The following is a 26,467-nucleotide window of genomic DNA, read 5'->3' on the forward strand; positions in this document are numbered from 1 at the left end:
TGCCTGCCAGGCGCGAAACCCAGAAACAACTTTAATCACCATCAATTACATCACGATCGCATCGGAAAAAGTACGTTTTTTTTATTCGGGTTTGCCACGCGCACCTTCACCCCCCCCACTGCCAACCCGCTACCATTTCAAAATTGAGCCCATGATGTTCAGTGTATTACACAGGTCTCCCTTAAACCTATTGAAGAATACAACACACGCAGATGGTCATTAAGTGATGCTGATAACTAACTGTTCTTAGACATTTTCTTTTCTCTGCAGCTTCCTATTCTAGGGTAAATTTTTTGATGCCAGGGCTGAGAAACACAGGGAGATTTGTGCTTGCTGAAATCTTGCATGGCTGATCTCTCAAGGTTGGCCTAATTACATATCCATAACCTGGACTGGATCTGCCAGCGGGAGTTCACTCTCAATGGGGTTTGGAAAATGTGTGTACAGCCAAAGCTCTTAAAGCTCTGTGACTGCTACTTAAAGGGGCTACATATTTCTTGTTGGCCAATGAGAAAATTGCTAGCCAGAAAGTTTTACTGCACAAAAGTAAAGATGCCAGGAAAACCATGCTGCACTGGGGTTAACCTCTGTGGGTTCCCAGAGTACCCTACGCACAGAAGAAATGTGCATTCAGCCCAATAAATTAACGCTGTGACCAACACCCACGAACTAGGGGAAAAAAAGGGGAAAAAGTTTAATTGAGTCAGGAAGTTTACCAAGATAAGAATAGGTAATCTTTCCTTATACCAAGCAGACAGGCAAAGTATGGGTTTCATAACCTGATACACCCTGATTGAGGCTGCATGCTAAGCTCTCAGAAAACATTACAGCTCTTTCCAAGCTTCACATGCATGCCCAAACTGCAGGATACACTTTATTACTGCTGCTTAAAACTGAAACTATTATCACATTTACATTTGGAAGGTAAGCCCATAAATTAAATTTACAACAAATCCTAGATGCATGGGGGTAAATTTTAACCGCGAAGAACGGGTGGGTTGGGGGCGGGGTGGGGGAGGGCAGTAAAAATTTTAAAAGTTTACAGTGGGAACAAATCCTGGCTCCAACCCGCCAAATTCCACGTTTCACCCAGACGTATTGGGTGGGCGTGTGCTTCAGAAACCCAGAAGTCCCGCTGGCTTTAGGATATTTAAATGGGGAAATTAAGGTGTTTGAAATAGTTAAGTGAATTAAATTTTAGTGTACTGAGGCAGACAAAACGATTTTAACTCTACCTGAACGTGTCTCCCGTGGCCTCTGAAACATGCCACGGAAACGGAGGTGAGTTGCAGCCGGCATTCATTTGGACCTTGAATCCAGTGTTTGACACGTGAAGAAAAGGTGAGTTTTGCAGCAGGGCAATCAGTTCTCTCAAACAAGCCTTTGGCTGGGAGTTCTTTGTGTTTAGTCTGAGATTCCTCTGCTCACACTCAGAATTCTTGTGTTCACACATATGTACCTACATTTTGGACCCGCTTAAACTGACACCATCTAGATGGGGGGTACAATGGATCTATTCCTCAGTACATCTGGGGAGGAGGCACATCAGCATCTCCGGCAGGCATGTCATGCAGTTCAGGGAGTTGCAGCTCTACAAGATAGAGGTGCACCACAGCGACCTGCAGAAGAGCAGAGGGGACCAACGGAGGCGGTGACGTCGCAGGAGGCACTACCCTTGTGAGAGGGTGTAAAGGCAGAGGCTGAGCTTCCTGGACCTCTCTGAGGAGCAGTGCCCACGAAGGCTCAGATTGAGTTGCCAGGTGGTCACAGACATCTGCAGGCTCCTTCATGCAGAGCTGCTCCTGGATGGGCCTGGTGGCACGCATTGCCCATCGCAGTTAAAGTCAGCACTGCGCTCGATTTCTTCGCCTCCGGTCATTCCAAGGTCCCACCGGTGACATCACCAGGAAGTCTCAGTTGTCTGCGCATAAGTATACACGACAGGTCACGGATGGCTTGTTTGCCAGGACATCCGACTACATCAACTTGCCCATCGACGACATCAGTCAGACTGAGAGGGCAGTGGGTTTCCAGTCTCTGGCTGGCTTCCCACGGGTACAGGACACAATTGATTGCACACACATAACAATCAGAGTACCTGCACATGAGCCAGGACTGTTCATCAACTGAAAGGGATATCACTCCATCAATGCGCACCTGGTTTGTGACCACCGGAGAAGGTTTCTGTAGGTGTGTGCCAAATTCCCTGGCAGCTGCCATGATTCCTTTGTTCTGCGCAAATCCAACATCCCGGCCCTCTTCTATGCACAAGACATACTTAGGGGCTGGCTCCTTGGAGACTAGGAATACCCTCTGCAGACGTGGTTCATGACACCTGTGAGGAACTCCACCAATGAGGCACAGCAGCAGTATGACGACAGTCACATCACCACCAGGTCTGTCATAGAACAAGCCATAGGACTGCTCAGGATGCACTTTTGGTGCCTGGATCGATCTGGGGGAGCCCTTCAGTACTCACCGGCAAGGGTGAGTAGAATAACCGTCGTGTGTTGCGTTCTGCACAACATCGCTCAACAGAGAGGGTTACAGGTGGATGAGGTCCCATCTGCTCATGAAGCAGCCGCACCTGCCATCAACATTGAAGAAAACAAGGGGGAGGGGGCAGGGGGGGACGATGGGCGAACCATCGGTAGAGTAGCGTCTCACCTAGCTGCTTGTGATGTAAGGGAGTCACTCGCATTTGATAGATTCTCATAGGGAGATCTGCAAAGTGATGATAGTCAAGTATTCAGACCACCTGGAATGACCACCACCACCACCAATACCAGCACACCCGCCCACCGTTTGCACAAAACAGTCCTATAACCATACATGCATCCATTGTAAACGCGCCAAATGGGTGGCATCAAGTCTCGCCGTTCATGATGAAGCACATGAAACGGCGCTTTCACAAAAGGGATTCAAGAATGGTCAAGACAAGGCAGTGGTGGTGAGAATCATAACATTTAATGCGCATTTAACATAAACCAACTATCAATGAAAAACATGACATTTTGTCAGACGCCCTTGTGCGTATCCTTGGTAATTACAAAACCTTAGCCTTTCTCTTCATATTACTTCTACGTGGTGCATGTCCTGTGGCTGCAGCAGAGGTAGTGGCAGGTTGCTCAGATTCATGCCCGGACTGCTTAAGTGCTTTCGGCCTATGCCCTCTGGGTTTTGGAGCCTGTGAGGGCCCCTCCAAAGACTGCTCCACCTGCACCTATGCAGCGTCTGACTCGGCCATCTGGAGAGGGGGCAGCATTGCGGGTACCAGGTAAGATGTGGGAGCCCTTTGAGTGGAGTCCCCACTTTCACGTCCCCTTTCGCCATCATCCTTCTCCTGGGCCAGGGCCACATCACTCTTATCACTCTGCCGGACAACAGCTTGAAGGACATGTATGACGCCTTGTAAGGCCAGTGCTAATGTATCCGTCTGCCTGTTTAAGGCGGCAGAATGTTGTTCACCCTGAGTCTGCATGGCTGTTACCAGGGCCTGAATGGATTCATTTGTGAGCCGTGCTTGAAGCTCAGTGGAGGCTAGCCTTCTCTCCATCGCAGACATTCCCGCACTTACCTGTGCCAACAGTCCACTAATGCCTGAGATGGCTCCTCTGTCCTCTCCGCTATTGTGGAGAGTGTGTGTGGCATGTCTTCCAATACGTTGCGAAGGCGCGTCTGTACCTCGATCATTCTCCTTCTCAAGGATGACCCCTGAGGTTCAGCATCAGTACCAAGCTGAGCAGAGTTTGGAGAGGAGTGTGCCCAGCGACATGGACTCTCCACCGCTGCCCCTACCACCAGTTTCTGCTCTTACTCACTTGTGTGTGGTGACTCAACAGGTGACAACCCAACTACCTCTCTAATAGGACCGACTGGGGTGTGAGTATCAGTGCTGGTGCGTGGCTCACTAAGATGTGACGGTGTGCACTCAGAGGCAGGGAGCTCCACTGAGGAATCGCCCTCAGTCTTCAGTCTCTGACGGCCCTGGAAGAGAACATACCGCAATATTAAGATTCATCGCAGAAGTAATGTTGCAATGAACGTACTGAGGTGTAACAGGTCAATCAATGATATCATCAATCCATGTTTAGTGTGAAGAATGTTCTGTCACCATATGTTTGCGGGGTACCAGTCTCAGCATCCCCGACAGCCAGGCACTCCAGCGTTCGGCTTATCTCTTCCTCCGCCTCTGGAAGGGCCCCGATTTGTGGAGGCCTCCCTCCAGTCAGACTCCTCTCCCTTGCATTTTGGGCTCATTTTTCCTACAAGGGGAGAAAGTACAGACGTGTGAGTGAGTGAATGTGACAGGGTCACCTGATGCATGCATTGCTCTGGGTCAGGCTGACAATGAACGAGATGCATCAGAGGGTGACTATCAGACAGATTGATCACATTGCATCAGGATTGGGGTGAGTGGGAGAGGTGGGTGCATAAATGGGGGGAGGGGTGAAGAATTGCATAGAAAGTGAAGGTAATTTGACATTGAGCCTTAAGTGGGTGTGAGGAGTGATGTGATGGATTAGGCTTTGCAGGACAGTGTGAGGGGGAGGGGTAATGTTCACCACAGAATGCAGGTGAATCAGTAACTGTACTCACTATTCCTGACCTGGTTAGGTCATTAAATCTCTTCCTGCACTGCAGCCACGACCGGGGCACCGTGCTGCTGCTGACCTGGTTCTGCCACCTCCAGCCATGCCTTCTTGGTGGCAGAACCAGGTGTCTTCCTCCTGTCAGGTGGGTATAGCACCTCCCTCCTCTTTCTCACAGCAGCCAGTAGTATCTGCAGGGCGGCATCCGAGAACCTGGGTGCTGGCCTTGCTCTAGGTCGTTCCATTCTGCTTTTTCCTCCTTTCACCTTCAAAATCCATTGTTGTATTGGCCCTTTAAATAGTGGGCTTTAAATCAGGTCTTGCAGGTGCGCAGTTCGTCCGCTGCGCAGCTTGAGGACGCGAAACCCAGAAGTTGAGTTAAGTGGCTTCAGTTAAGTCTTGATTGCTCGGGAACATGCACAAAAATCTTATCTGGGCTTCTCAACCGACTATTGACCCCCGCACCTCCCCCCCCACCACACCCCGCCCCACCCCCACCACACCCCACCCCCACCACACCCCACCCCCACCACACCCCACACCGCTGAGATCCCGCCTCATTGTTAAAATTTAGGCCATGATGTTTATTCATTCACTCACATGGAAACTGGAATACAGGATGGACACATATTCACTTCAAACTTTCAACATCGTAACACTACTTCACTACTTGTAACACAAAGTGACATGGAACAGACAGGATCCAACCCCAATGGAAGCAAACCCCGCAACATTAAAGTCTCAAGTTCCTTTGAACAAGCCACACTAGACATCCTGAGGCCAGAGAGCACGAAGGAAATGAGCCTGGATGGGGTGACGCTGGAAACCTCCCTGACACTGAGGGGTAGCATCCTTTTTTTCCAGTTATTCTTTCTCCACTCAGTCACTCTCTTGCACCACCACAACACACACTAGCTATGTTAGTGACGCTTGAAAGGGTGTCTAACAGCCAGCATTCTAACATATGTTCATTTTCTGTTTCTATAGGTGAGCGCAAAGAAAGCCAGGAACTCAGCATCTCACAGCACCCTGTGTCAAGCACTTTCATCCATAGCAAGCAGCAGTACAGGTACATCCATCCTGGGGGAGTTTAGATAGTCAATTTGGGGTGAGAACACCAGGTGAATGATACAGTGTGAATGAGCAGGAACAAGTGGTCTTGATGGAGAAGGAACCTGCTGGTTAGAGGGCTAGCTCCTGTTTTTCTTCAGCTGAAGAGTCCTGGGATTTAAAAGAAGGATGCTATCACAGCACATTGGAAAGTATACAGGGTGAAGCTGGAGGCCTCGCTGATGCTGAGGAATGGTATTATCAGTTCGGTTGGGCCCACTCCCTCAATGTTCCCTGGCACCAGGACATTCAGCAAGGCCTGATCAAAGGAACTGAAAATTTTAGAACTGTGGAGCCCTCTTCCCTTTCGGGTTTCTTCCTGTCTTTTATATTGCTGCTGTAAGCTGTGGTGGTGACTGTGGAGGGGTCCATTATCCACATCTGTGCAGTCGCACAACACTTCTTATCTGAAATGCAGTCCAGTATTCAGTGCACGACATCTTCACGTATATCAGCCTCAGACTCCCCAGTAACAGAGTCCTTCAGACAGTTGGAAACAAGTTATGTGAATGCTCACACCGCTGCTATGGAGGGTTTGAACTCCAATATACAAGAGGCTCTACTATTGAGCTTCAACATCAGATGGAGAGAGAGTGTTTTTACAAGGGCTTACAGTCTTCATTGCTGCTCAGGGGTCCGTTCCCACACAAAGCGGTGAACAGCCTGAGGTAGTGTCCAGGAGCATAGCTGGAGTCAGCACAGATGAGACTGCTTCCTCCCAGATCAATGCAACATCTTGATCCTCCAGCTCCCCCACCACTCAAATAACAGTACATGTATCAAGCAGCAGCCAGGATGAGGCTGCCAGAACACCAGTGTAAATGGTGGAAGCAGTTGCAGGGCTATCTCATGGCTGAGCACAAGGAGGCAGAAGAACTTAAGATAAAAAATCACGGGATTGGGGGTAATATTCTGGCATGGGTGGAGGATTGGTTATCGAACAGGAAGCAGAGAGTTGGGATAAATGGTTCATTTTCGGACTGGCAACCAGTAACCAGTGGTGTTCCACAGGGGTCGGTGCTGGGTCCCCAACTCTTTACAATCTATATTAACGATTTGGAGGAGGGGACCGAGTGCAACATATCAAAATTTGCAGATGATACAAAGATGGGAGGGAAAGTAGAGAGTGAGGAGGACATAAAAAACCTGCAAGGGGATATAGACAGGCTGGGTGAGTGGGCGGAGATTTGGCAGATGCAATATAATATTGGAAAATGTGAGGTTATGCACTTTGGCAGGAAAAATCAGAGAGCAAGTTATTTTCTTAATGGCGAGAGACTGGAAAGTACTGCAGTACAAAGGGATCTGGGGGTCCTAGTGCAAGAAAATCAAAAAGTTGGTATGCAGGTGCAGCAGGTGATCAAGAAAGCCAACGGAATGTTGGCTTTTATTGCTAGGGGGATAGAATATAAAAACAAGGAGGTATTGCTGCAGTTATATAAGGTATTGGTGAGACCGCACCTGGAATACTGCATACAGTTTTGGTCTCCATACTTAAGAAAAGACATACTTGCTCTCGAGGCAGTACAAAGAAGGTTCACTCGGTTAATCCCGGGGATGAGGGGGCGGACATATGAGGAGAGGTTGAGTAGATTGGGACTCTACTCATTGGAGTTCAGAAGAATGAGAGGCGATCTTATTGAAACATATAAGATTGTGAAGGGTCTTGATCGGGTGGATGCAGTAAGGATGTTCCCAAAGATGGGTGAAACTAGAACTAGGGGGCATAATCTTAGAATAAGGGGCTGCTCTTTCAAAACTGAGATGAGGAGAAACTTCTTCACTCAGAGGGTGGTAGGTCTGTGGAATTTGCTGCCCCAGGAAGCTGTGGAAGCTACATCATTAGATAAATTTAAAACAGAAATAGACAGTTTCCTAGAAGTAAAGGGAATTAGGGGTTATGGGGAGCGGGCAGGAAATTGGACATGAAGCTGAGTTCGGATCGGTCAATGCCCTGTGGGTGGCGGAGAGGGCCCAGGGGCTATGTGGCCGGGTCCTGCTCCGACTTCTTGTGTTCTTTAGATTTGTGGTTGGGATCAGATCAGCCATGATCTTATTGAATGGCGGAGCAGGCTCGAGGGGCCGATTGGCCTACTCCTGCTCCAATTTCTTATGTTCTTATGTTCTTAACACTTCAATCCCAAGAGACTTCCACTAATGTGCAGCAACCAGCTCCCTCACCCACTCCTGCCAACGGGTGACCATCTCAATGCAGCACAAGGTTAAGTACTGTGGCACATAAAATTCGGGCTGGAAATTTCCTCGGAGCTGCTCCCACTTCACCACCGTAACTTTGCCGGAAGTGCAAGCATAAACAGGGTTTCCGCCGGACTTCCAGCAAAGTTACAGCAGTGGAGTGGGAGCAGCTCCGAGGAAATTCCCAGCCATACAGTCACCGAGGGGAAGCAACTGGGCAAAAATACTCAAGCCCCATACACCAAGCACTTTTAGAATTGCTTTACGCTACTAAAAAGCAGAATAAAATGAAAACTGTTCTTCAACAACAATATACACGGACACCCGGATATCATGCATGCACGCACTTACCAATCTGAGACTGTGCCACCATTGTGGATTTTCGATCACACAGTGGGGAAAAGGGCAACCCTAAGTCTGCCTCACTGTCGCCCTGTATAGAAAATAGTAAGTTTTCAAAATTAAAGAAAACATTACATTAACAAATATTAATTGTATATATTTTTGATGAAGAACAGATAATGACAGTGAATGTTAATCTGCATGTATGTTTGGTGGGGCTGAGGTTTCCATTAGCTCCTGTGCATCCAGTCCTGGCACTAATGCCATGATAGCGTCAACTTGATTTGAAATAAATAATAATGTGCCTTTATTGTGGGGGCAGGATATGTAGGCCAATATTAAATAGTAACTGTTTGAAAGACTACACAGTGAAAAGTTGTGTGGGCACATTAGCAGGACAAGATAAAATTGTAATCCAAAGTATTAGATGATTGTATCAGTTTTTCCCCTCCCACTGCACCAACTGGGTGGGGGGAGAATTAATTACATTTTTAGTTGCTGTGATTTCATCTGGTTTTGACTGGATGATTGATAATACATGTAGTACTCTGTCATTAAAACCGGATCAGGATAAGAAATGTTAGTTGTGTTTTCCAGCATTCGTCATTTTTAAGTGAAAAATGTTGACCCGAATATAAAGTGGGGAACATTGCATCACGCCCATGTCTACTTTTTTGCTAAGGATAGTGCAGAGAGGAAAATATACCTTATAGTTAGTCGATGGGCTAGGATATGGCGATCAGCTTTCTGATCAACCTACTGGGCTTATATCACACTACCACTGTCACTAAATCATTACGCCACTTCCCTTCAATTATATAGCTTTGTTCTGGGTCATAAGGCACCAGCTAATGTGACTGGAAATGGTTAACCTTTGACATCTTTCTTGGGGACCTCAAACAATGGCTGCATGACCAATCACAGAGACTAACAGAAGCCATTAACATTAATGTTAAAAAAAATTGAAATTTAAAATTACAATTAGAATTTAATTATTAATTTAATTTTAATTTATTTTTAGATAAATGTTCAGATGCTATAAATAGCCACCTGTGTTGATTTTAATTGTTAATCCTGAGGTGATTAATAATGCATTTAGAACATGTGTCCTGCCCAAATTAATGTCTGGCATTAAGAAACAGAACTATATCATCCGTAACCTTGTGTCATCATTCCACAATACTACTCATGTAACTATAATGGGTTGCAACAGATGCACTGTTGCTTAGAACAGAAAATTATGATGTGAACTAGATACATGGTAACATGCAACTCAGCAATTGATTATCATTGATTATTATTAAGCTGTGTTGTATTCTGAAAATGCAGAGTAAAGTTATCGTTAAATCAGTGAGTGCTGCACATCATTGTTCACAAGATTGGTAAATTACACAGTGAAAGACATGGGGGTCAATTTTAACCCCGGGCAGACATTGGGAAGGCATTTACATTTGATCGGCGAGCTGCAAGCGTTGAACTAGTCCTCACAGGCAGATGGCCGATCAAGGTCGGCAGGAAATCTGCCGGTTCCTCCACAGAGTTTTATCTGTGGGGAGGACAGGGGAGACAGCAATCACGGGGCCTTGTGGATAGGTTGGTAGCAGGTATTTTTGAGGGCCAGGAAGAGCATGAATTCCCACTCCCACTGGTTCCTCAAAATTGCGGGGTCCTATGTATGCCATCGGGCCCTGATTAGCATATTAGAATTAGACTCCCGCCTAAAACAGGCATGCACCTTGGCCGCCCATGCGAAGGCCCCTGGGAAAATGGCAGCGGGCAGAAACAGGGCGGTAATTACCTCTCCATGATTTTCGGGGCATTAACATCCCATTTCTATGGGGTGGAGGGAGTTAAAATCTATCTCATGGTACTACAGCAGTCCTGTGCACTAGACCAGGTACAGAATAGAGGGAGTGCTGAACTGGGAGAAAAGGCCTTGTCTAATTTCTTCCGGAGCTAATACTCTTTTGAATTTATTAGTGGAGGTACTGGCACCCATTTTGTGCGCCTGCCTCATTAAGAGCCCAGATATGAATCAATAACATTTAAATGAATATCTAACACAATTCAACATTATTCTGTTACATTTGCTCTTTTTTTCCACATACTTATTTGAAATAGGTGAACGAGAAGCTCCATTGGTGAAGGAGCTCTTATATTGCCTTGGTGTGTTTTTTACAGTAACATTTTAGTATAGTGTTGCTGAAATTTTTATTTTCCTAAAAATTTTTGGGAGCCAACTTTTTTTTCTCTCCTTTCATTAAGTTTAATTTTAAAGTGCCTCAAATACATTATTTCTTGTCTCCTTCACAAAAGAAGCCGCATCAGGGGGAGATCAACAGCCTTCAAACCATGGGGTCAATTTTCATCTTCAGTGTTCCTGCTGCAGAGTTTTGCATGCCGGGAGCTCATATTGGGAACAATATGAGCTCCCGGCATGCTTCCCCGTGATTTTCCATTGCTGAAGGGGAAAATTTACCCTCATTGCTCTAAAACTTGCACATCTACATGTGAGTGACTGAGGATAACTGCCCCAGATTGCTCCAGGTCAGCTGGGCAGAATTTTTCCATCTGTGGCAAGGAAACCTACAGCTAATTCGGAACACAAGGATGGCATTGCCTGTGGTTGACAAGGTCACCTCTGCCCTCAACTGTTTTACCTATGGCTCATTCGCTAATAACACTGCAGTATCAAATAAAGTGATTGATAACATTAGTCAACATGGCCAGGACTATCACCTTTTACACTGAATAGCATGACACAATTGAACAATGTCATTGCTCTTCTGCATTTCCCAAAATACTGCCATAGACCCAACCCGAAGCCTATCCTGGGTGACAGTAAATGATCAAGTTTGACATATATTGAATCATACATTTTGACGTATGAAGCCCATGGAGCATAGCAGGGATTTCAGTTGCATGCTGCATCTTGACTGTGTGCCTTACTGAGGTATGGGCATATGGGCAATGACAGAACTGTAAGGCGAGGGCTTAGCATGTGCAAGCAGTAAATGTGGAACAGCTGGATTGGCAACACTTTATTGCATAGAACCTGGGTCATGATTGGCTAAAAGGGCTGTGGAGAAGAGGATGGTGGATAGGTGTGATAATGATAGCAAGGTCTTTTTCAGTTTTTTTCTTGGGATGCCTCATTTAACATCCAGGGTGAGATTTCATCAAGAATCCCATTCCTGACTGGGTCTCTGCTGGTGGGGGTAGGAGGGTCAAAATCTCATGGTGGCCTCATAATCTCAGTATCAGTCAGAAAAAACACCAGGTCTGTGTAGGGAGCATGCCAAAATAAAATGCAAAAAGTTGTTCCCAGCTGCAGAAATCGTTATTGAAACTCTCCAACTCTATAGGCTCATAAATTCCTCTCTTTTGCCGGTTTCAGCTGCACCTTTTAATTCTCTTTCTATCTTTCCCCAAGTGCATTGCGAGAGTAGCAGCAGGAAACTCAGAGATGCAGCGCTACTGACCCTCATTATAATATATATAAATGAGCTCACTTGGGACTCAGCACAAGGATCGTGGGAAAGTCTAAAACTCGTAACGGAATTTTGGGGAGGGGGACCCATTTTGAGGCGGAAAACTGGCAGAAATGGGTTCCGCCCCAGTTTGCTGTCCAAAAAAAAAATACTTGGCCTGATTTTACATGGATATGGTGTGGAACCTCTGGGGCCAATACGCAAAATGTTCTATGAATGGTGTATATAAAACAAAAGAATACTGTTATTGAAAATATTCCTAATTAAATGATGTACAATGTTTTCACATGACAAGTCTTTAGAAAATAGTGTTTCTAGAATACCGCATTTATTAAACAACCAGCGAAGCATTGTCCTATTGCATGTGTTGATTCATAGTACCATCCAGGACAAAGCAGCCCGCTCGATTGGCACCCCATTCACCACCCTAAACATTCACTCCCTTCACCACCGGCGCACCGTGGCTGCAGTGTGTACCATCCACAGGATGCAATGCAGCAACTCGCCAAGGCTTCTTCGACAGCACCTCCCAAAAACGTGACCTCTACCACCTAGAAGGACAAGGGCAGCAGGCACATGGGAACAACACCACCTGCACGTTCCCCTCCAAGTCACACACCATCCCGACTTGGAAATATATCGCCGTTCCTTCATGGGTCAAAATCCTGGAACTCCCTACCTAAGAGCACTGTGGGAGAACCTTCACTGCAGCAGTTCAAGAAGGCGGCTCACCACCACCTTCTCAAGGGCAATTAGGGATGGGCAATAAATGCTGGCCTTGCCAGCGATGCCCACATCCCATGAACGAATAAAAAAAAACATCAAAAGCCTTTACCTGTCTAAAGAATTCTTCCATCAATGTCATTGTCCAGCGGTAGTGCCGTTGCCAGGATTTTGCAGGATGACTTATATCTGCTGCGTGCAGCATTAACGACATCACTTTAGCTTTGTCAGTCCTGAAAAATAAAGGACATACATCTGACTCAAGGACTGTAAGTAGATTATATTGCTATATAATTACAATTTTTCTGTTTTTAGAAGAAATTGTCAAGAAAAGGAGATTGCCTTACCCTTCAGGCTGCTGCAAAGTATTTCTCATGGTCTTGATTTGTTGAAAATGACAAGACATGTCGGTCGATAAAACCATCTCTATCACCAATGAACGCAGCTCCCTGTTTGATTTATAAAATATGACATGATGCTATGACTAGCTGATTCACAATGCTAAATACGGGAATAGTTCTGGCAGCTAGCTTTCTTTCCATGTCTACAATAAAAGAATGGAAAATATATAAAAAGGTGCTGAACTTCTAATATTCCCACGACTGAAGGAATGCCAATCCTGAAGTACTGCTCACCAGCAGAAATGCCAGCCTGTCTGAATATTCTTATGAAAGCCAAATGTATTTAGGGTTAAATCTTGTTATAACATTAAAGAATGTGACTTTTTTGCTATTTTGGTCAATCTGTTTAAGTTACAATGATGCTAAGGAGCAGTCATCCATTAACCCTTACAGGACAGCAGTGCCTTCTGCACCAGTCAAAACTAACACAAAGTTCAAGGGGGAGACTTTCAGCTGCCGGCTGCCCGTTTCTCGCCTGAAATACGGGTGACTGGCAGTTGAACATTTGGTGGGGACCTTGTGCAGCTATCTGACCACTTGAATCAACATTCAGGCAGGCCTTTAAAAGAACACCCAGCACTCCCACCCAAAACAAGCAGGGGGCTGTTCAAATATGCAAATGAAGGTCCAACGCCTGTTGTACGAATCCGATTGCTCCTTTCAAGAAGGAATGGGCGAAGCATGCGTGGTACCAGCCAGTCCCACTTTCTCCAGGCTTTGCGATGCCTAAGTGGGGGCCTCTCACAAAAAGTAAGTTTTCCATATTTTTGTGGAGTCAGGAGGAGCAGGAGTGCCAACAGCCCAGGTGGCAACATGTATTATCCAAATAATTATGCTCCTGAACACAGAGTGCTTGCAGCACACGTAGGAACATAGGAACAGGAGTGGGCTATTCAGCCTCTCGAGCTTGATCCGCATTTCAATTAGATCATGGCTGATCTGTATCTTAACTCCATTTATTATAGTAGGTATAGTGCAGGAGGAGGCCTTTCAGTCCATTGTGTTTGTGCTGGCTCTTTGAAAGAGCTATCCAGTTAGTCCCATTCCCCATCTCTTTCCCCATAGCCTGGTAATTATTTCTCCCTTCAAATATTTATCTAATACCCTTTTGAAAGTTAATATTGAATCTGCTTCCACCACCCTTTCAGGCAGTGCATTCCAGATCATTACAACTTGCTGCGTGAAGAGATGTTTCCTCACATCGCCTCTGGGTCTTTTTCCGATCACCTTAAATCTGTGTCCTCTGGTTACCGATCCTTCTGCCACTGGAAACAGTTTCTCCGTCTTTACTCTATCAAAACCGCTAATGATCTTGAACACCTCTAGCAAATCTCCCTTTAACCCTCTCTGTTCTAAGGAGAACAATCCCAGCTTCTCCAGTCTCTCCACATAACTGAAGTCCCTCATCCCTGGTCCCATTCTAGTAAATCTCTTCTGCACTCTTTCTAAGGCCTTGACATTCTTCCTAAAGTGTGGTGCCCAGAATTGAACACAGCTGAGGCCTAACCAGTGTTTTATAAAGGTTTAGCATAACTTCCTTGCTTTTGTACTCTATGCCTCTATTAATAAAGCGATCCTATCCAATATCGTTATTACCTCCTCCTTTACTGCTACAATGGCAGCATCCTCTTCTCTATTGAAGACGAATGCGAAGTATTCATTTAGTGCCTCAGCCATGCATCCACAAGAAGATCTCCTTTTTTGTCCCTAATCGATCCCACCCTTCCTTTGACTACCCTTTTACTGTTTATATGTTTATAAAAGACTTTTGGGTTCACTTTTATGTTAGTCACTAATCTATTCTCATACTCTCACTTTGCCCCTCTTAATCCTTTTTTAGATCTCCTCTGTACTTTCTATATTCAGCCTGGTTCTCTACTGTATTATGAACTTTACATTTATCATAAGCCTCCTTTTTCTGATTCATTTTAATCTCAATATCTTTAGTCATCCAGGGAGTTCTAGCTTTGGATCCCCTTCCTTTCCCCATCGTAGGGATGTGTCTACTCTGTACCCAAACTAATCCTCCCTGAAGGCGTCCCATTGTTCAATTATTGTTTTGCCTGCCAATTTTTGATTCCAATCCACCTGGGCAAGATCCAGGTGGATTGGACTTTTTAACTCACTGAAATTAGCCATCCTCCAATTAAGCATTTTCACATTTGATTGTTCTTTGTCCTTTTCCATAACTATTCTAAACCTAATGATTGGTTCATTATCCCATACCCATTAACCATTATTACTTGGTTCCATATCCCTTCATACCGTTGCTTAACAAAAATCTATCAATCTCAGTTTTGACGTTTTCAATTGACCTAGCCTCAACAGCTTTTTGAGGGCGAGAGTTCCAGATTTTCACTACATTTTGTGTGAGGAAGTGTTTCCTGACATCACGCCAAATGGCCTAGCAATCATTTTACAGTTATGCCGCCTTGTTCTGGACTCCCTCACTAGAGGAAATGTGTTCATTGTTCACATTGCTCTGAGGGATCAAATCCTAAGCTTTAACCTGAGCCTGAAAGGTTGTTTGTGCCTCCTGAACACCGAATTCCTTTTTTTTTTCACCTGTCATGGAGACCTGGAGGCAGATTTTGGGTTCTAACATCTGGAACATCTGTTGTCTTTGCAAGAGAGTGGTTGGCTGGGATGGAGGCTGGGAATTGGGATAGACTGCAAAAAGGCCAGAGCTTGGGGCTCAGAGCTGGAAAGACTTGGATTTAGCTGCAGAGTGATAGTCAAGTTGTAGGTTAGAGTTTGGTCCCTGGGCACAATATAAACAATGATGCATTAATGGTCATGTGGTTGGCATCGACCAATTAGGTGGTCAAATTGTACTCATTGTGAAAACTGAAAAAATTTTCAAAACTCAAATGTTAAAAGTTATACAAGTTACAGCAACTGTGTAAATCAGGGATGTCTAACACAGGGGATGTGGGCATATTTCTCCCCTAAGCACTGCCAATCTGACCCTCAAAACCCAGTCAGTTCATTCCTATTTTGGTTTATATTTATTTGCTGGCTTGTACTTTTTGAATGTTGTGGATCTGGAGGTTTAGAAATTGCAGTTTCTAGTGCTATTGCCTCATTGATGAATAAATCATAGATCAGAACACCGAGTTCTATTAGTATCAGCAACTTGAGAAATGTAAGTTAATGGCCAATTTACAAGTTATAAGTGGCTACTAGGCCCAATGATGAACGTCGATACAGTCCACAAAGACAAAAGCTTAGACTCCCCTGGAATAAATCATGTTCAATACACTGTCCCCTGCAATATTATTCTGATTTCATTAATACCTCATGAATAAAAATCACTATTTTTTATTAACCTATAAATGAAATTCAGAGAAGTACCTTTTGATGCTCTTATGTTAATGGAACTTTCCCCCCTTTGTTAAAATACAGCCCATATTACACATGTGCAAAATATTGCTCTGAATCTTTCAGCTGAAAACATTGTCTAAAGGCTGCCAAGTGATCTAGTGCAAAAGTGCTTGAGGCTACGAGGCTACATCCAATGAGAATTAGCTGAACAATTCCATAACAAATGTATAATCACATTATAACACCAAACAGTCGAGAGACTTGCATTTATGCAATGTCTTGTCACATGTCTCAGAAAGCATTTCATATAGAATGAATCATTGGAAATGTAGTTTTTTTATACAATTTCCCAAAGAGTTTCATCTTACCGCCAATCATCTTTAGATAAATTGCTCATGATATTCATTTCTTCTTCTTGCATTAATCGGTAGGCAGCACTCACATGATAGTTTTCAAGAACAGAACGATCATTGTACAGAATAGCTACACCTGACCTGTTAACAAATGAATGAAATATAATAATTTACATTAAATATTTTGTTCTATGATAAAGTAACCACAAAAAAAAGATTAAAAACGAAGAGCCCAAAATTATGCCATGGTCTAAAAGTATACCAGCACATAGCACATTCATCTGACATTCCTCGTTCTTTACTTTAGTGGAGGGATTTAAGATAAATGGGTTAACACCTCCGATTTCAGATAAATATGCTAAGTGATCATAGTTTAATATACCATGGTGTAATTTTGAAGTCAAAATATTAAATTTAATCGTTCAATAAAGCCATAAGAACATAAGAAATAGGAGCAGAATAGGCCATACGGCCCCTCGAGCCTGCTCCGCCATTCAATAAGATCATGGCTGATCATCTACTTCAATTCCACTTTCCTGCCCTATCCCCATATCCCTTAATTTCCTTAGTGTCCAAATATCCATCGATCTCAGTCTTGAACATGCTCAATGTCTGAGCATCCACAGAGAGAATTCCAAAGATTCACAATCCTCTGAGTGAAGAAATTTTTCCTCATCTTGGTCCTAAATGGCCGACCCCTTATCTTGAGACTATGACCCCTAGTTCTAGACTCTCCATCCAGGGGAAACAGCGTATACCATGTCAAGCCCTCTAAGAATTTTATATGTTTCTATGAGATCACTGCTCATTCTTCTAAACTCCATTTAATATAGACTCATTCTACTCAATCTCTCCACATAGGACAACCCTCTCATCCCAGGAATCAATCTAGTGAACCTTCGTTGCACCCCCTCTAAGGCAAGTATATTCTTCCTTAAGTAAGGAGACCAAAACTGTACACAGTACTCCAGGTGTGGTCTCACCACAGCCCTATATAATTGCAGCAAGATCTCCTTGCTCTTATACTCCAACCTCATTGCAATAAAACCTAACATACCATTTGCCTTCCTAACTGCTTGTTATACCTGCATGTTAACTTCCTGAGATTCATGGAAGACCAACTATTAATGTCAGTCTGACTGTATCTAAACACTTTAACAGGCATCTTAACAGGTGGTCTAACATTAGATAGCAACATAACCTAATATTGATCAAGCCTGAGCAGTTCAGTGTGTAGCATTAAGCTGCTTTTGGTCATGAGGGTTAAGTCACTGTATAACTACAGATGTAACATATTTGATCATGTCTCACACGAGACTGGTGGTGTTGCAAAGGTCCTAAACAAAATTACTGTTTGGACAAAACTGAAAAGGGAAGGAAGGCATCTCCCTTAACAGCACTGGCCAAAACAAAGAGTGGAAGGAAGAACAAGAGATAAAGACCATTGGTTGAATACACTAACTACTAATAGAAAAAAGCAGCTAATGGATCTAATAGCTGCGAGGCTTCAAGAGTCTTGTTACATTACTGAGAGAGACTGTAAGGATGGCTGGTGTTAGACATGGGAAAATTAACCCTGATTCAATAGAGAGTGAGTTAGTGTTTGAGGACTTTAAATAGAAAGAGCTGTACACTGCATCTGACCTGAGAATGCTTGATATCAACAGTGGAAGCCAAAAATTGGATCATGTTGCATTGCCTGCTACTTGTAACTATTAGCCCGACAAGCAGAGAAGTCAAAAAAATGTAAACATATGGGTATGGTAGTGTTGTGGTTACGTTACTGGACTAGTAACCCGGAGCCTGGAACCAGTTCATTTTACAGGCGTAAAACAGGTGCCCAAGTGTCTGAAATGGCAGGTGGTGTGCACAGGTTTGCATCTGACAGAAGGAAGGTTCGGGACAGGCTTATTTTTAAATAAAAATTTTAAATACAGTTCCTTTATATGTCAATTCATTGTAAATATCAAGAAATCTGTAACTCTTGCAGACCTCCAGAAGTATGCAGCATACATTTTTTGAGTGATCAAAATAAAACAAGATGTCACCACAAATTGTACAAATAATGGCAAGAAAATTGTAGTAAAAACAATGTCAACATTTGTAAAAGAAAAGGACCAAATATATAACAGCTCCTGATATAGTGTGAGTTCTGAATACTGAAGACATTGGGGTAGAAATTCGACTTGGGCAGTAGTGCAGAGCAGGCGGTATCGAATCGGCCGCCCTTACACTCCCCGTCCGATATTCCGTATCGAATCGGTCACCTGTTACACTCCCCGCCCGATATTCCGTATCGAATCGGTCACCTGTTACACTCCCCGTCCGATATTCCGTATCGAATCGGTCACCTGTTACACTCCCCGCCCGATATTCCGTATCGAATCGGTCACCTGTTACACTCCCCGCCCGATATTCCGTATCGAATCGGTCACCTGTTACACTCCCCGCCCGATATTCCGTATCGAATCGGTCACCTGTTACACTCCCCGCCCGATATTCCGTATCGAATCGGTCACCTGTTACACTCCCCGTCCGATATTCCGTATCGAATCGGTCACCTGTTACACTCCCCGCCCGATATTCCGTATCGAATCGGTCACCTGTTACACTCCCCGCCCGATATTCCGTATCGAATCGGTCACCTGTTACACTCCCCGCCCGATATTCCGTATCGAATCGGTCACCTGTTACACTCCCCGCCCGATATTCCGTATCGAATCGGTCACCTGTTACACTCCCCGCCCGATATTCCGTATCGAATCGGTCACCTGTTACACTCCCCGCCCGATATTCCGTATCGAATCGGTCACCTGTTACACTCCCCGCCCGATATTCCGTATCGAATCGGTCACCTGTTACACTCCCCGCCCGATATTCCGTATCGAATCGGTCACCTGTTACACTCCCCGCCCGATATTCCGTATCGAATCGGTCACCTGTTACACTCCCCGCCCGATATTCCGTATCGAATCGGTCACCTGTTACACTCCCCGCCCGATATTCAGTCCCATTCAATTCAATAGAACTGAATATCAAGTGGGGCGTATAACGGGCGGCTGGCGCAATACCACCTGCTTAGTGCTGTTATAAATTGAAGGATAGAATACTAGAGCCTAGTCTTCAGTTGCTTCCAAGCCTTTATTTACAGAGCTCCACATTACACCCACCCCAAACCCTAAATCAGCTCTCTTATAAATGGATATGAGAGTTCCCAATTGATATGCACCACTTGAATACAATTATTCATTGATATAAATTACATGGATACAATTAACAAGCGCGACTGCCCCAGACAAATTTCTACCCCCTGTACTGATGCCACCCAATTAATCGATGTAGAAAGCTATACCATTTTTATTACCAAGATCCCCACTCTGAAAAGAATTTTAGTGATGTACAATGACCTTTAAGAAATTTGTACGAAAGTTTTATTGCTGATACTGTGCAGTATTGTTTCCTACCTGGTTTGAATGTGGAAGTTATTTGTGGTCCCTGTATGCTCATAGTCATGAATGGCAGCTGCAAAGAGCATGGCTAGAATTTCCAGTTCTGTAAACCAATGCTGTAACAGAAATGTTACAATTTAGGAAACTGCCGAGAACAATACTTTTGATTTAATCAGCTCAGATGAGAAAATGTGACGTGATTAGCCCTGGAAAATCAAGCACGGAGGCTTGCAAGACATCCGAGGCACTCAGCATGTCCCATTGCAGGTGACGAGCACAAATCGGGTTGGGAGCTACTGCACAAATTGCTCATTAAACCCATCTTAAGTTCAATTTAAATGAGGTGTCCATCCCACAATGCCACGGGTATGCCCGAGCAGCGCCTTGACCGCAGATTGTCCATTTGGAACAGGTGTTGGAGGGGAAGCCGCCATAACATCTAAAAATAAAAATTGGGCACATCCTGCACAGTGCTCCTCTCCATCCATTGAGAAAGCGCCACAGCAATACGGACAACCTCGATGTCCCTGGATTGTCATGAGAGATGCAGAAGGAGCTCCAGGAAATTATGCAAATTGACTGACTTTGCTTTATCTGGTGTACTCAGACCACTTGTTCTCAGGTACCGATGGTGAACTGCTTGTGATGCAATGTCAACCTGAGAAGCCTCAGCTTTATACAGTTTAATAATTCATAGTGTACAAATCTTTGATTTTGAAAAGATCTTATTTTGTATGAGATTCAGATTGTTTGAGAAAATGAAATGGGTGTCCGTATGCCTCATTGTAATACAATAGGAAGACAACTCTTCATTTCAGTGAATCTAAAAATACTTGTAACAATATATTTCTGTAAAATAAAACACAGCCTGACTTCAGCAAGACTGTTTAAAGGAATATTGTTTTTTTTGGATGTGATCTGAGGCTGTTATCTATTTGTTATTTATAGCCAAAGCAACTAACAAACCATAAAAAAGGTGTCTATAAACTGTAAAACCTAGGTAACTGGAGGAATTAACTGAGATGGAAGAAACTTTTAGGAAGCATTTCAGGAGCGAATGCTCAAGACACTCGAGATGTCAGGGGCTTGAAAACTATTGGGTCGAAACCAAAACTAAAAAACAGCAGCTCACTGGCTGATATTATTTATTGCAACATTAAAAACAGCCTTATTTGTCTTGGTGCATAAATATTTTATATGGAAGAGCAAACGATTCATTTGAAGTAATTAAGTCTTTTTATGTGATCATGGCGAAAGGAAAGCTTCCGCCAATGAATTATTAGTTATTTTAATTTAATAGACTTGGCTAAGGAATAGAAGGCAGGGAGTAGTGGTGAACGGATGTTTTTCTGACTGGTGAGAAGTATGCAGTGGGGTCCCCCAGGGGACGGTATTAGAACCATTGCTTTTCTTGTTATATATAAATGACCTGGACTTGGGTACAGGGAGTACAATTTAAAAGTTTGTGGATGACACAAAACTTGACCACGTAGTAAATAATGAGCAGGAAAATAGCAGACTTCAGGAGGACATTGACAGACTGGTCAAGCGGGCAGACATATGGCAGATGCAATTTAATGCAGATTAGTGTGAAGTGATGCACTTTGGGAGGAACAACATGGAGAAGCAGTATAATCTAAATGATACTATTTTGAGAGGTTGCAAGAGCAGAGGGACTTGGGAGTTCATATTCAAAAATCTTTGAAGGTGGCAGGACAAGTTGATAAGGTAGTTAAGAAAGCAAATGGAATACTTGGCTTTGTAAATAGGAGCATTGAACACAAAAACAAGGAAGTCATGCTAAACCTTTACAAATCATTGGTTTGGCCTCAGCTGGACTATTGTGTATAATTCTGGGAACCACACTTTAAGAAGGATGTCAAGGCCTTGGAGAGGGTACAGAGGAGGTTTACCAGGATGATACCAGGGGTGAGGGACTTCAGTTATGTGGAGAGATTGGAGAAGCTGGGATTGTTCTCCTTAGAGCAGGAAAGATTATGGGGTGACCTAATTGAGGTTTTCAAAATTATGAGGGATTGTGATAAAGTAGGAAGAAACTGTTTCCTCTGGCAAGTGAGTCAGTAACCAGAGGTCACAGATTTAAAGTAATTGGCAAAAGAAATTGAGGGGAAACGAGGAGAATTTTTTTCACACAGAGGGTTGTTAACATTTGGAATGCTCTACCTGAAAGAGTGGTGGAAGCAGATTCCATAGGAACTTTCAAAAGGTAAATGGACACGTACTTGAAGAGGACTAATTTGCAGAGTTATGGGGAAAAAGCTGGGGTGTGGGACTAAATTGGACAGCTCTTTCGAAGAGCCAGCAGGGGCACGATGGGCCTAATGGTCTCCTTCTCTGCTGTAAGATTTTATAATTCTACAAAAAATACTAAACATAGCTACAGGTGAGTCAATGAACGTTTGGCACATGAGCTCCAAGTGCAATTTCATACTTCATTACACCATCTGTATAAGTATCAACAATTGAAAGTGGCTTGGGAAATAATCAATCCAACTTTGTTGAAGTGAGCAGGATTTTAAAAGACAGTAACTGATCAAATCTGCAATCTGACAGCAAGGATTAGTGAAGTTTAGGTACTGAAGCTATAAGCACAATAGGAAAAAATGATGGGATGTAAAGTGCAAAGCACAAGACAGTGGAAGACAATTAAAATGCCTCATAATGTTAGCTAATATATTACTGAATGTAATAAAGGTCATTTTTCTGAATCTTTGAATTTAGTGAATTAGCAGCTGACTTTTCAATTATAGCATTAATCAATGAATAACTGTCCAAAGCAAAATAAGGCATACAAAAGAAAAAGGAAAGGTGTTATGACTGAGGGTGGCTAAACTCCTTCATAATTTATTAGTGTTAAATATTAAGTAATGTATTAGTACCAAGATATTGAAGTTTCCATCTTTCTTCAATAGATAGCTGCAGTGCTTGCAATATTGATTAGAATTACATTTTTCTCATTTGATAAAAGAAAAATTAATTATTTACTTTAATCTTTTGAGTGTATACATGTATTCCATCAGTGGTACTTTGGAATTCTATAACTACTTTGTATTTTTGGATTCAATTATCATTATAAATCTTTTCTGGCCTCTCAGTTTTTTCAACCAAGTAAACAAATTGTTTCTAAACTCCAAGAATCAGTTCTATTTAATCTCTTTGCATTTCATCTGGACTCAGACTTTTCCACTCAATAGCTTAGATTTTTTTCGCTCAGGCGATATCCTAAGTGGAAACAGAATGCAGCATGATTTGCGCTCAGCTGATGTCAAGTGCAATAATCTTGTTGTAATTTATAGTTTAATTAAAATATTCAACGTGAGCGCTAGACATCAGCAACACCACTGATTGGAAGCAAGTGTAATGGAGGTAGGGGTTAATGTGCTGCTGCAGGATTTAAAGACTTGCAGCAGCTTAAAGGGGAAAGCATCCGCTTCGTAGGTGCACTCAATGCCATTTTGGGTTGTGCTTCCTGTTAGGCACCCAGCGAGCCTGCCTGAAATCGCCGGGTGCTTATTTAATATATGCAGATGAGGGTCTTCAATTTGATTAAGGTCCCAAATACTATTTTTCAACAACTTTAACGTGCTTTCATTAGTTCTACAATAGACCCACAAATTATGGGCAGGAACAACTGACGGAAAGGGTGCTATTTCCAACGTTATTTAAAGGGATCATCAGCTGCTCTCAAGTAAATCACTGATTTCTTTATTTTGACTGTTACTGTGCTGCTTTTGCTTCTTTGACTGTGTGATTGCTGGAGCTGACACTAAACTTTTCGAAAGTTATCTGGCTGAGTCTACCGTCAATTTCTGACCAGGGGCTTCTGGAAAACTTCAGATTGGCATTATTTTTCTTATTCGTTCATGGGATGTGGGCATCGCTGGCGAGACCAGCATTTATTGCCCATCCCTAATTGCCCTTGAAAAGGTGGTGGTGAGCCGCCTTCTTGAACCGCTGCAGTCCGTGTGGTGACGGTTCTCCCACAGTGCTGTTAGGAAGGGAGTTCCAGGATTTTGACCCAGCGACGATGAAGGAACGGCGATATATTTCCAAGTCGGGATGGTGTGTGACTTGGAGGGGAATGTGCAGGTGGTGTTGTTCCCATGTGCCTGCTGCTCTTGTCCTTCTAGATGGTAGAGGTTGCGGGTTTGGGAGGTGCTGTCGAAGAAGCCTTGGCAAGTTGCTGCAGTGCATCCTGTGGATGGTACACACTGCAGCCACTGTGCGCCGGTGGTGAAGGGAGTGAATGTTTAGGGTGGTGGATGGGGTGCCAATCAAGCGGGCTGCTTTATCTTGGATGGTGTTGAGCTTCTTGAGTGTTGTTGGAGCTGCACTCATTCAGGCAAGTGGAGAGCATTCCATCACACTCCTGACTTGTGCCTTGTAGATGGTGGAAAGGCTTTGGGGAGTCAGGAGGTGAGTCACTCACCGCAGAATACCCAGCCTCTGACCTGCTCTCGTAGCCACAGTATTTATATGGCTGGTCCAGTTAAGTTTCTGGTCAATGGTGACCCCCGGGATGTTGATGGTGGGGGATTCGGCGATGCTAATGCCGTTGAATGTCAAGGGGAGGTGGTTAGACTCTCTCTTGTTGGAGATGGTCATTGCCTGGCACTTATCTGGTGCGAATGTTACTTGCCACTTATGAGTCCAAGCCTGGATGTCGTCCAGGTCTTGCTGCATGCGGGCTCGGACTGCTTCATTATTTGAGGGGTTGCGAATGGAACTGAACACTGTGCAATCATCAGCGAACATTCCCATTTCTGACCTTACGATGGAGGGAAGTTCATTGATGAAGCAGCTGAAGATGGTTGGGCCTAGGACACTGCCCTGAGGAACTCCTGCAGCAATGTCCTGGGGCTGAGATGATTGGCCTCCAACAACCACTACCATCTTCCTTTGTGCAGTTATGCTATTGGTATCTGTAGAACGAAAGCGCAGCTAGCAAGATCAGAGTTATACTGAAGGCTGTGCCTCACAATAAAGCAGGAAAGAGCTCAACACATGCATGTTAACACAAATATGCCAAAATCCACAACCACAACAGCTTTTATAATATTAGGAGAATGGATAGCAGCGTCTGCTTTCTCATCAAAGACTCAATATACCTGACTGGACTTATACTTTAGCCAGTGTAAAGACCAAGCAGTGCAAGGCAATCTCTTGGAGATGGTCTCACACTTCTTGGCTTTAGTGTTGTTAGTAGCCTTTGTTTACAGTGTTAGTTGAAGGTGCTTCCCTCTGTGGTAATAACATATGTATTTGGCTCTTCCATTATAGAATTGTAAGGCTTCAAGTAAGCAGTTCTACAATGAAGGAGGGAGTTGAGGCAACATACTCTCAAAACAGAGATGTATACCTGTAATTAGTACTGTAATGTAATATTTTAAGATACCTGGGAGGAGAGCTGCCAGCTGGCTTACACAATTACAGTTAGTACTTAAGTGCCTTCAGTGCTTTTAACATTTTTAAAACAAGAATTTGTTTTGAATGAGTGCCACACACAAGAATATTCAATGGTTATGGGATAAAATGTTCATCCTACAAAGTTTGAACAGCTTAATAATTCACTCATTATTGTACAATCTGCCTCTCTAGGATAAAATGATATATCATTTTTACCTATTAAATACTCTCTGTTTCATACACAATTAAAGGTTGTTTCCTATTGGCCAGGGGCAACATAACCATTTGAAAATATTTTGTGGCTAGAACCTAGCAACCATAACTATCACTTTGCCAAGTATGCTAATCATGAAAGATTAATGAAAAGGTCCATTTGGCATTTTGCTTCTGTTGGTTTTGATGCCACCTTCTCAGATTGGTTGTGTTTCAATGCCATACCAAAAATAGCTTGTGATGTGAAAGCTTTTATATTGAATACTTTGGCAATCCTCCAAGAACAAATTGGTTAAAACGGTCTCTGAAAGCCTCAAGATACCAACCAGAGGCCTAAATACTCACTACTGTTAAAACAGAATAAGTCTACACTAACATACCCTTACCATAATGCCAGTATGGAGCATTAGGTAATGCACAGTCTGAGCCACATCTGCTGCATGGATTAAGTTATGATAAGGATTCTTGTACTTGCTGTAACCCGCCTCCAGGGCGTCAACAAAAGACATTAGAGAAGATACAGGGATCTATAAACGAGAGAACATTTTAAATGAGACCAGGAGGTGAGGTAACACATAACAAATCACAAACCACATATATTGTTACAAAATATTAGACTTGCACAAATAAAATATTGTCGATCAAAAGCTTTTAAGATTCATTGCCTCGGCCATTCAAATATATGTTGATCAATAAAGGAATCGGTCATATCCATTAAAGAACTTGTTCTATTTTATATAAAAAATCTACTAAAAGTTAGTATTAAAATCTTATTAACATTCATATTACTTTATAGTCAATGCTCAATTTCTGATAAACTCAGTAACAGTTAATTAAAATACTGTA

The 26,467-nt window shown here is 43.4% G+C and overlaps 1 protein-coding gene across 3 annotated transcripts in view; it reads right to left on the reverse strand.

The window, feature by feature from the left end:
* Window positions 1–26,467, reverse strand: part of pde1a (phosphodiesterase 1A, calmodulin-dependent) — a 228,350-nt gene that overhangs the window by 46,483 nt on the left and 155,400 nt on the right. For all 3 annotated transcript variants that reach the window (XM_067987680.1, XM_067987678.1, XM_067987679.1), the window contains exons 6-11: window positions 26,008–26,148; window positions 19,997–20,097; window positions 16,548–16,673; window positions 12,802–12,903; window positions 12,567–12,687; window positions 8,250–8,331 (exon numbers count right to left, since the gene is read on the reverse strand). In XM_067987680.1, the coding sequence (XP_067843781.1) occupies window positions 8,250–8,331; window positions 12,567–12,687; window positions 12,802–12,903; window positions 16,548–16,673; window positions 19,997–20,097; window positions 26,008–26,148 (673 nt within the window). The remainder of the gene's footprint in view (window positions 1–8,249; window positions 8,332–12,566; window positions 12,688–12,801; window positions 12,904–16,547; window positions 16,674–19,996; window positions 20,098–26,007; window positions 26,149–26,467) is intronic.

The sequence above is a fragment of the Heptranchias perlo genome, chromosome 7, assembly GCF_035084215.1.
Source record: "Heptranchias perlo isolate sHepPer1 chromosome 7, sHepPer1.hap1, whole genome shotgun sequence".
Taxonomy (NCBI): Eukaryota; Metazoa; Chordata; class Chondrichthyes; order Hexanchiformes; family Hexanchidae; genus Heptranchias; species Heptranchias perlo.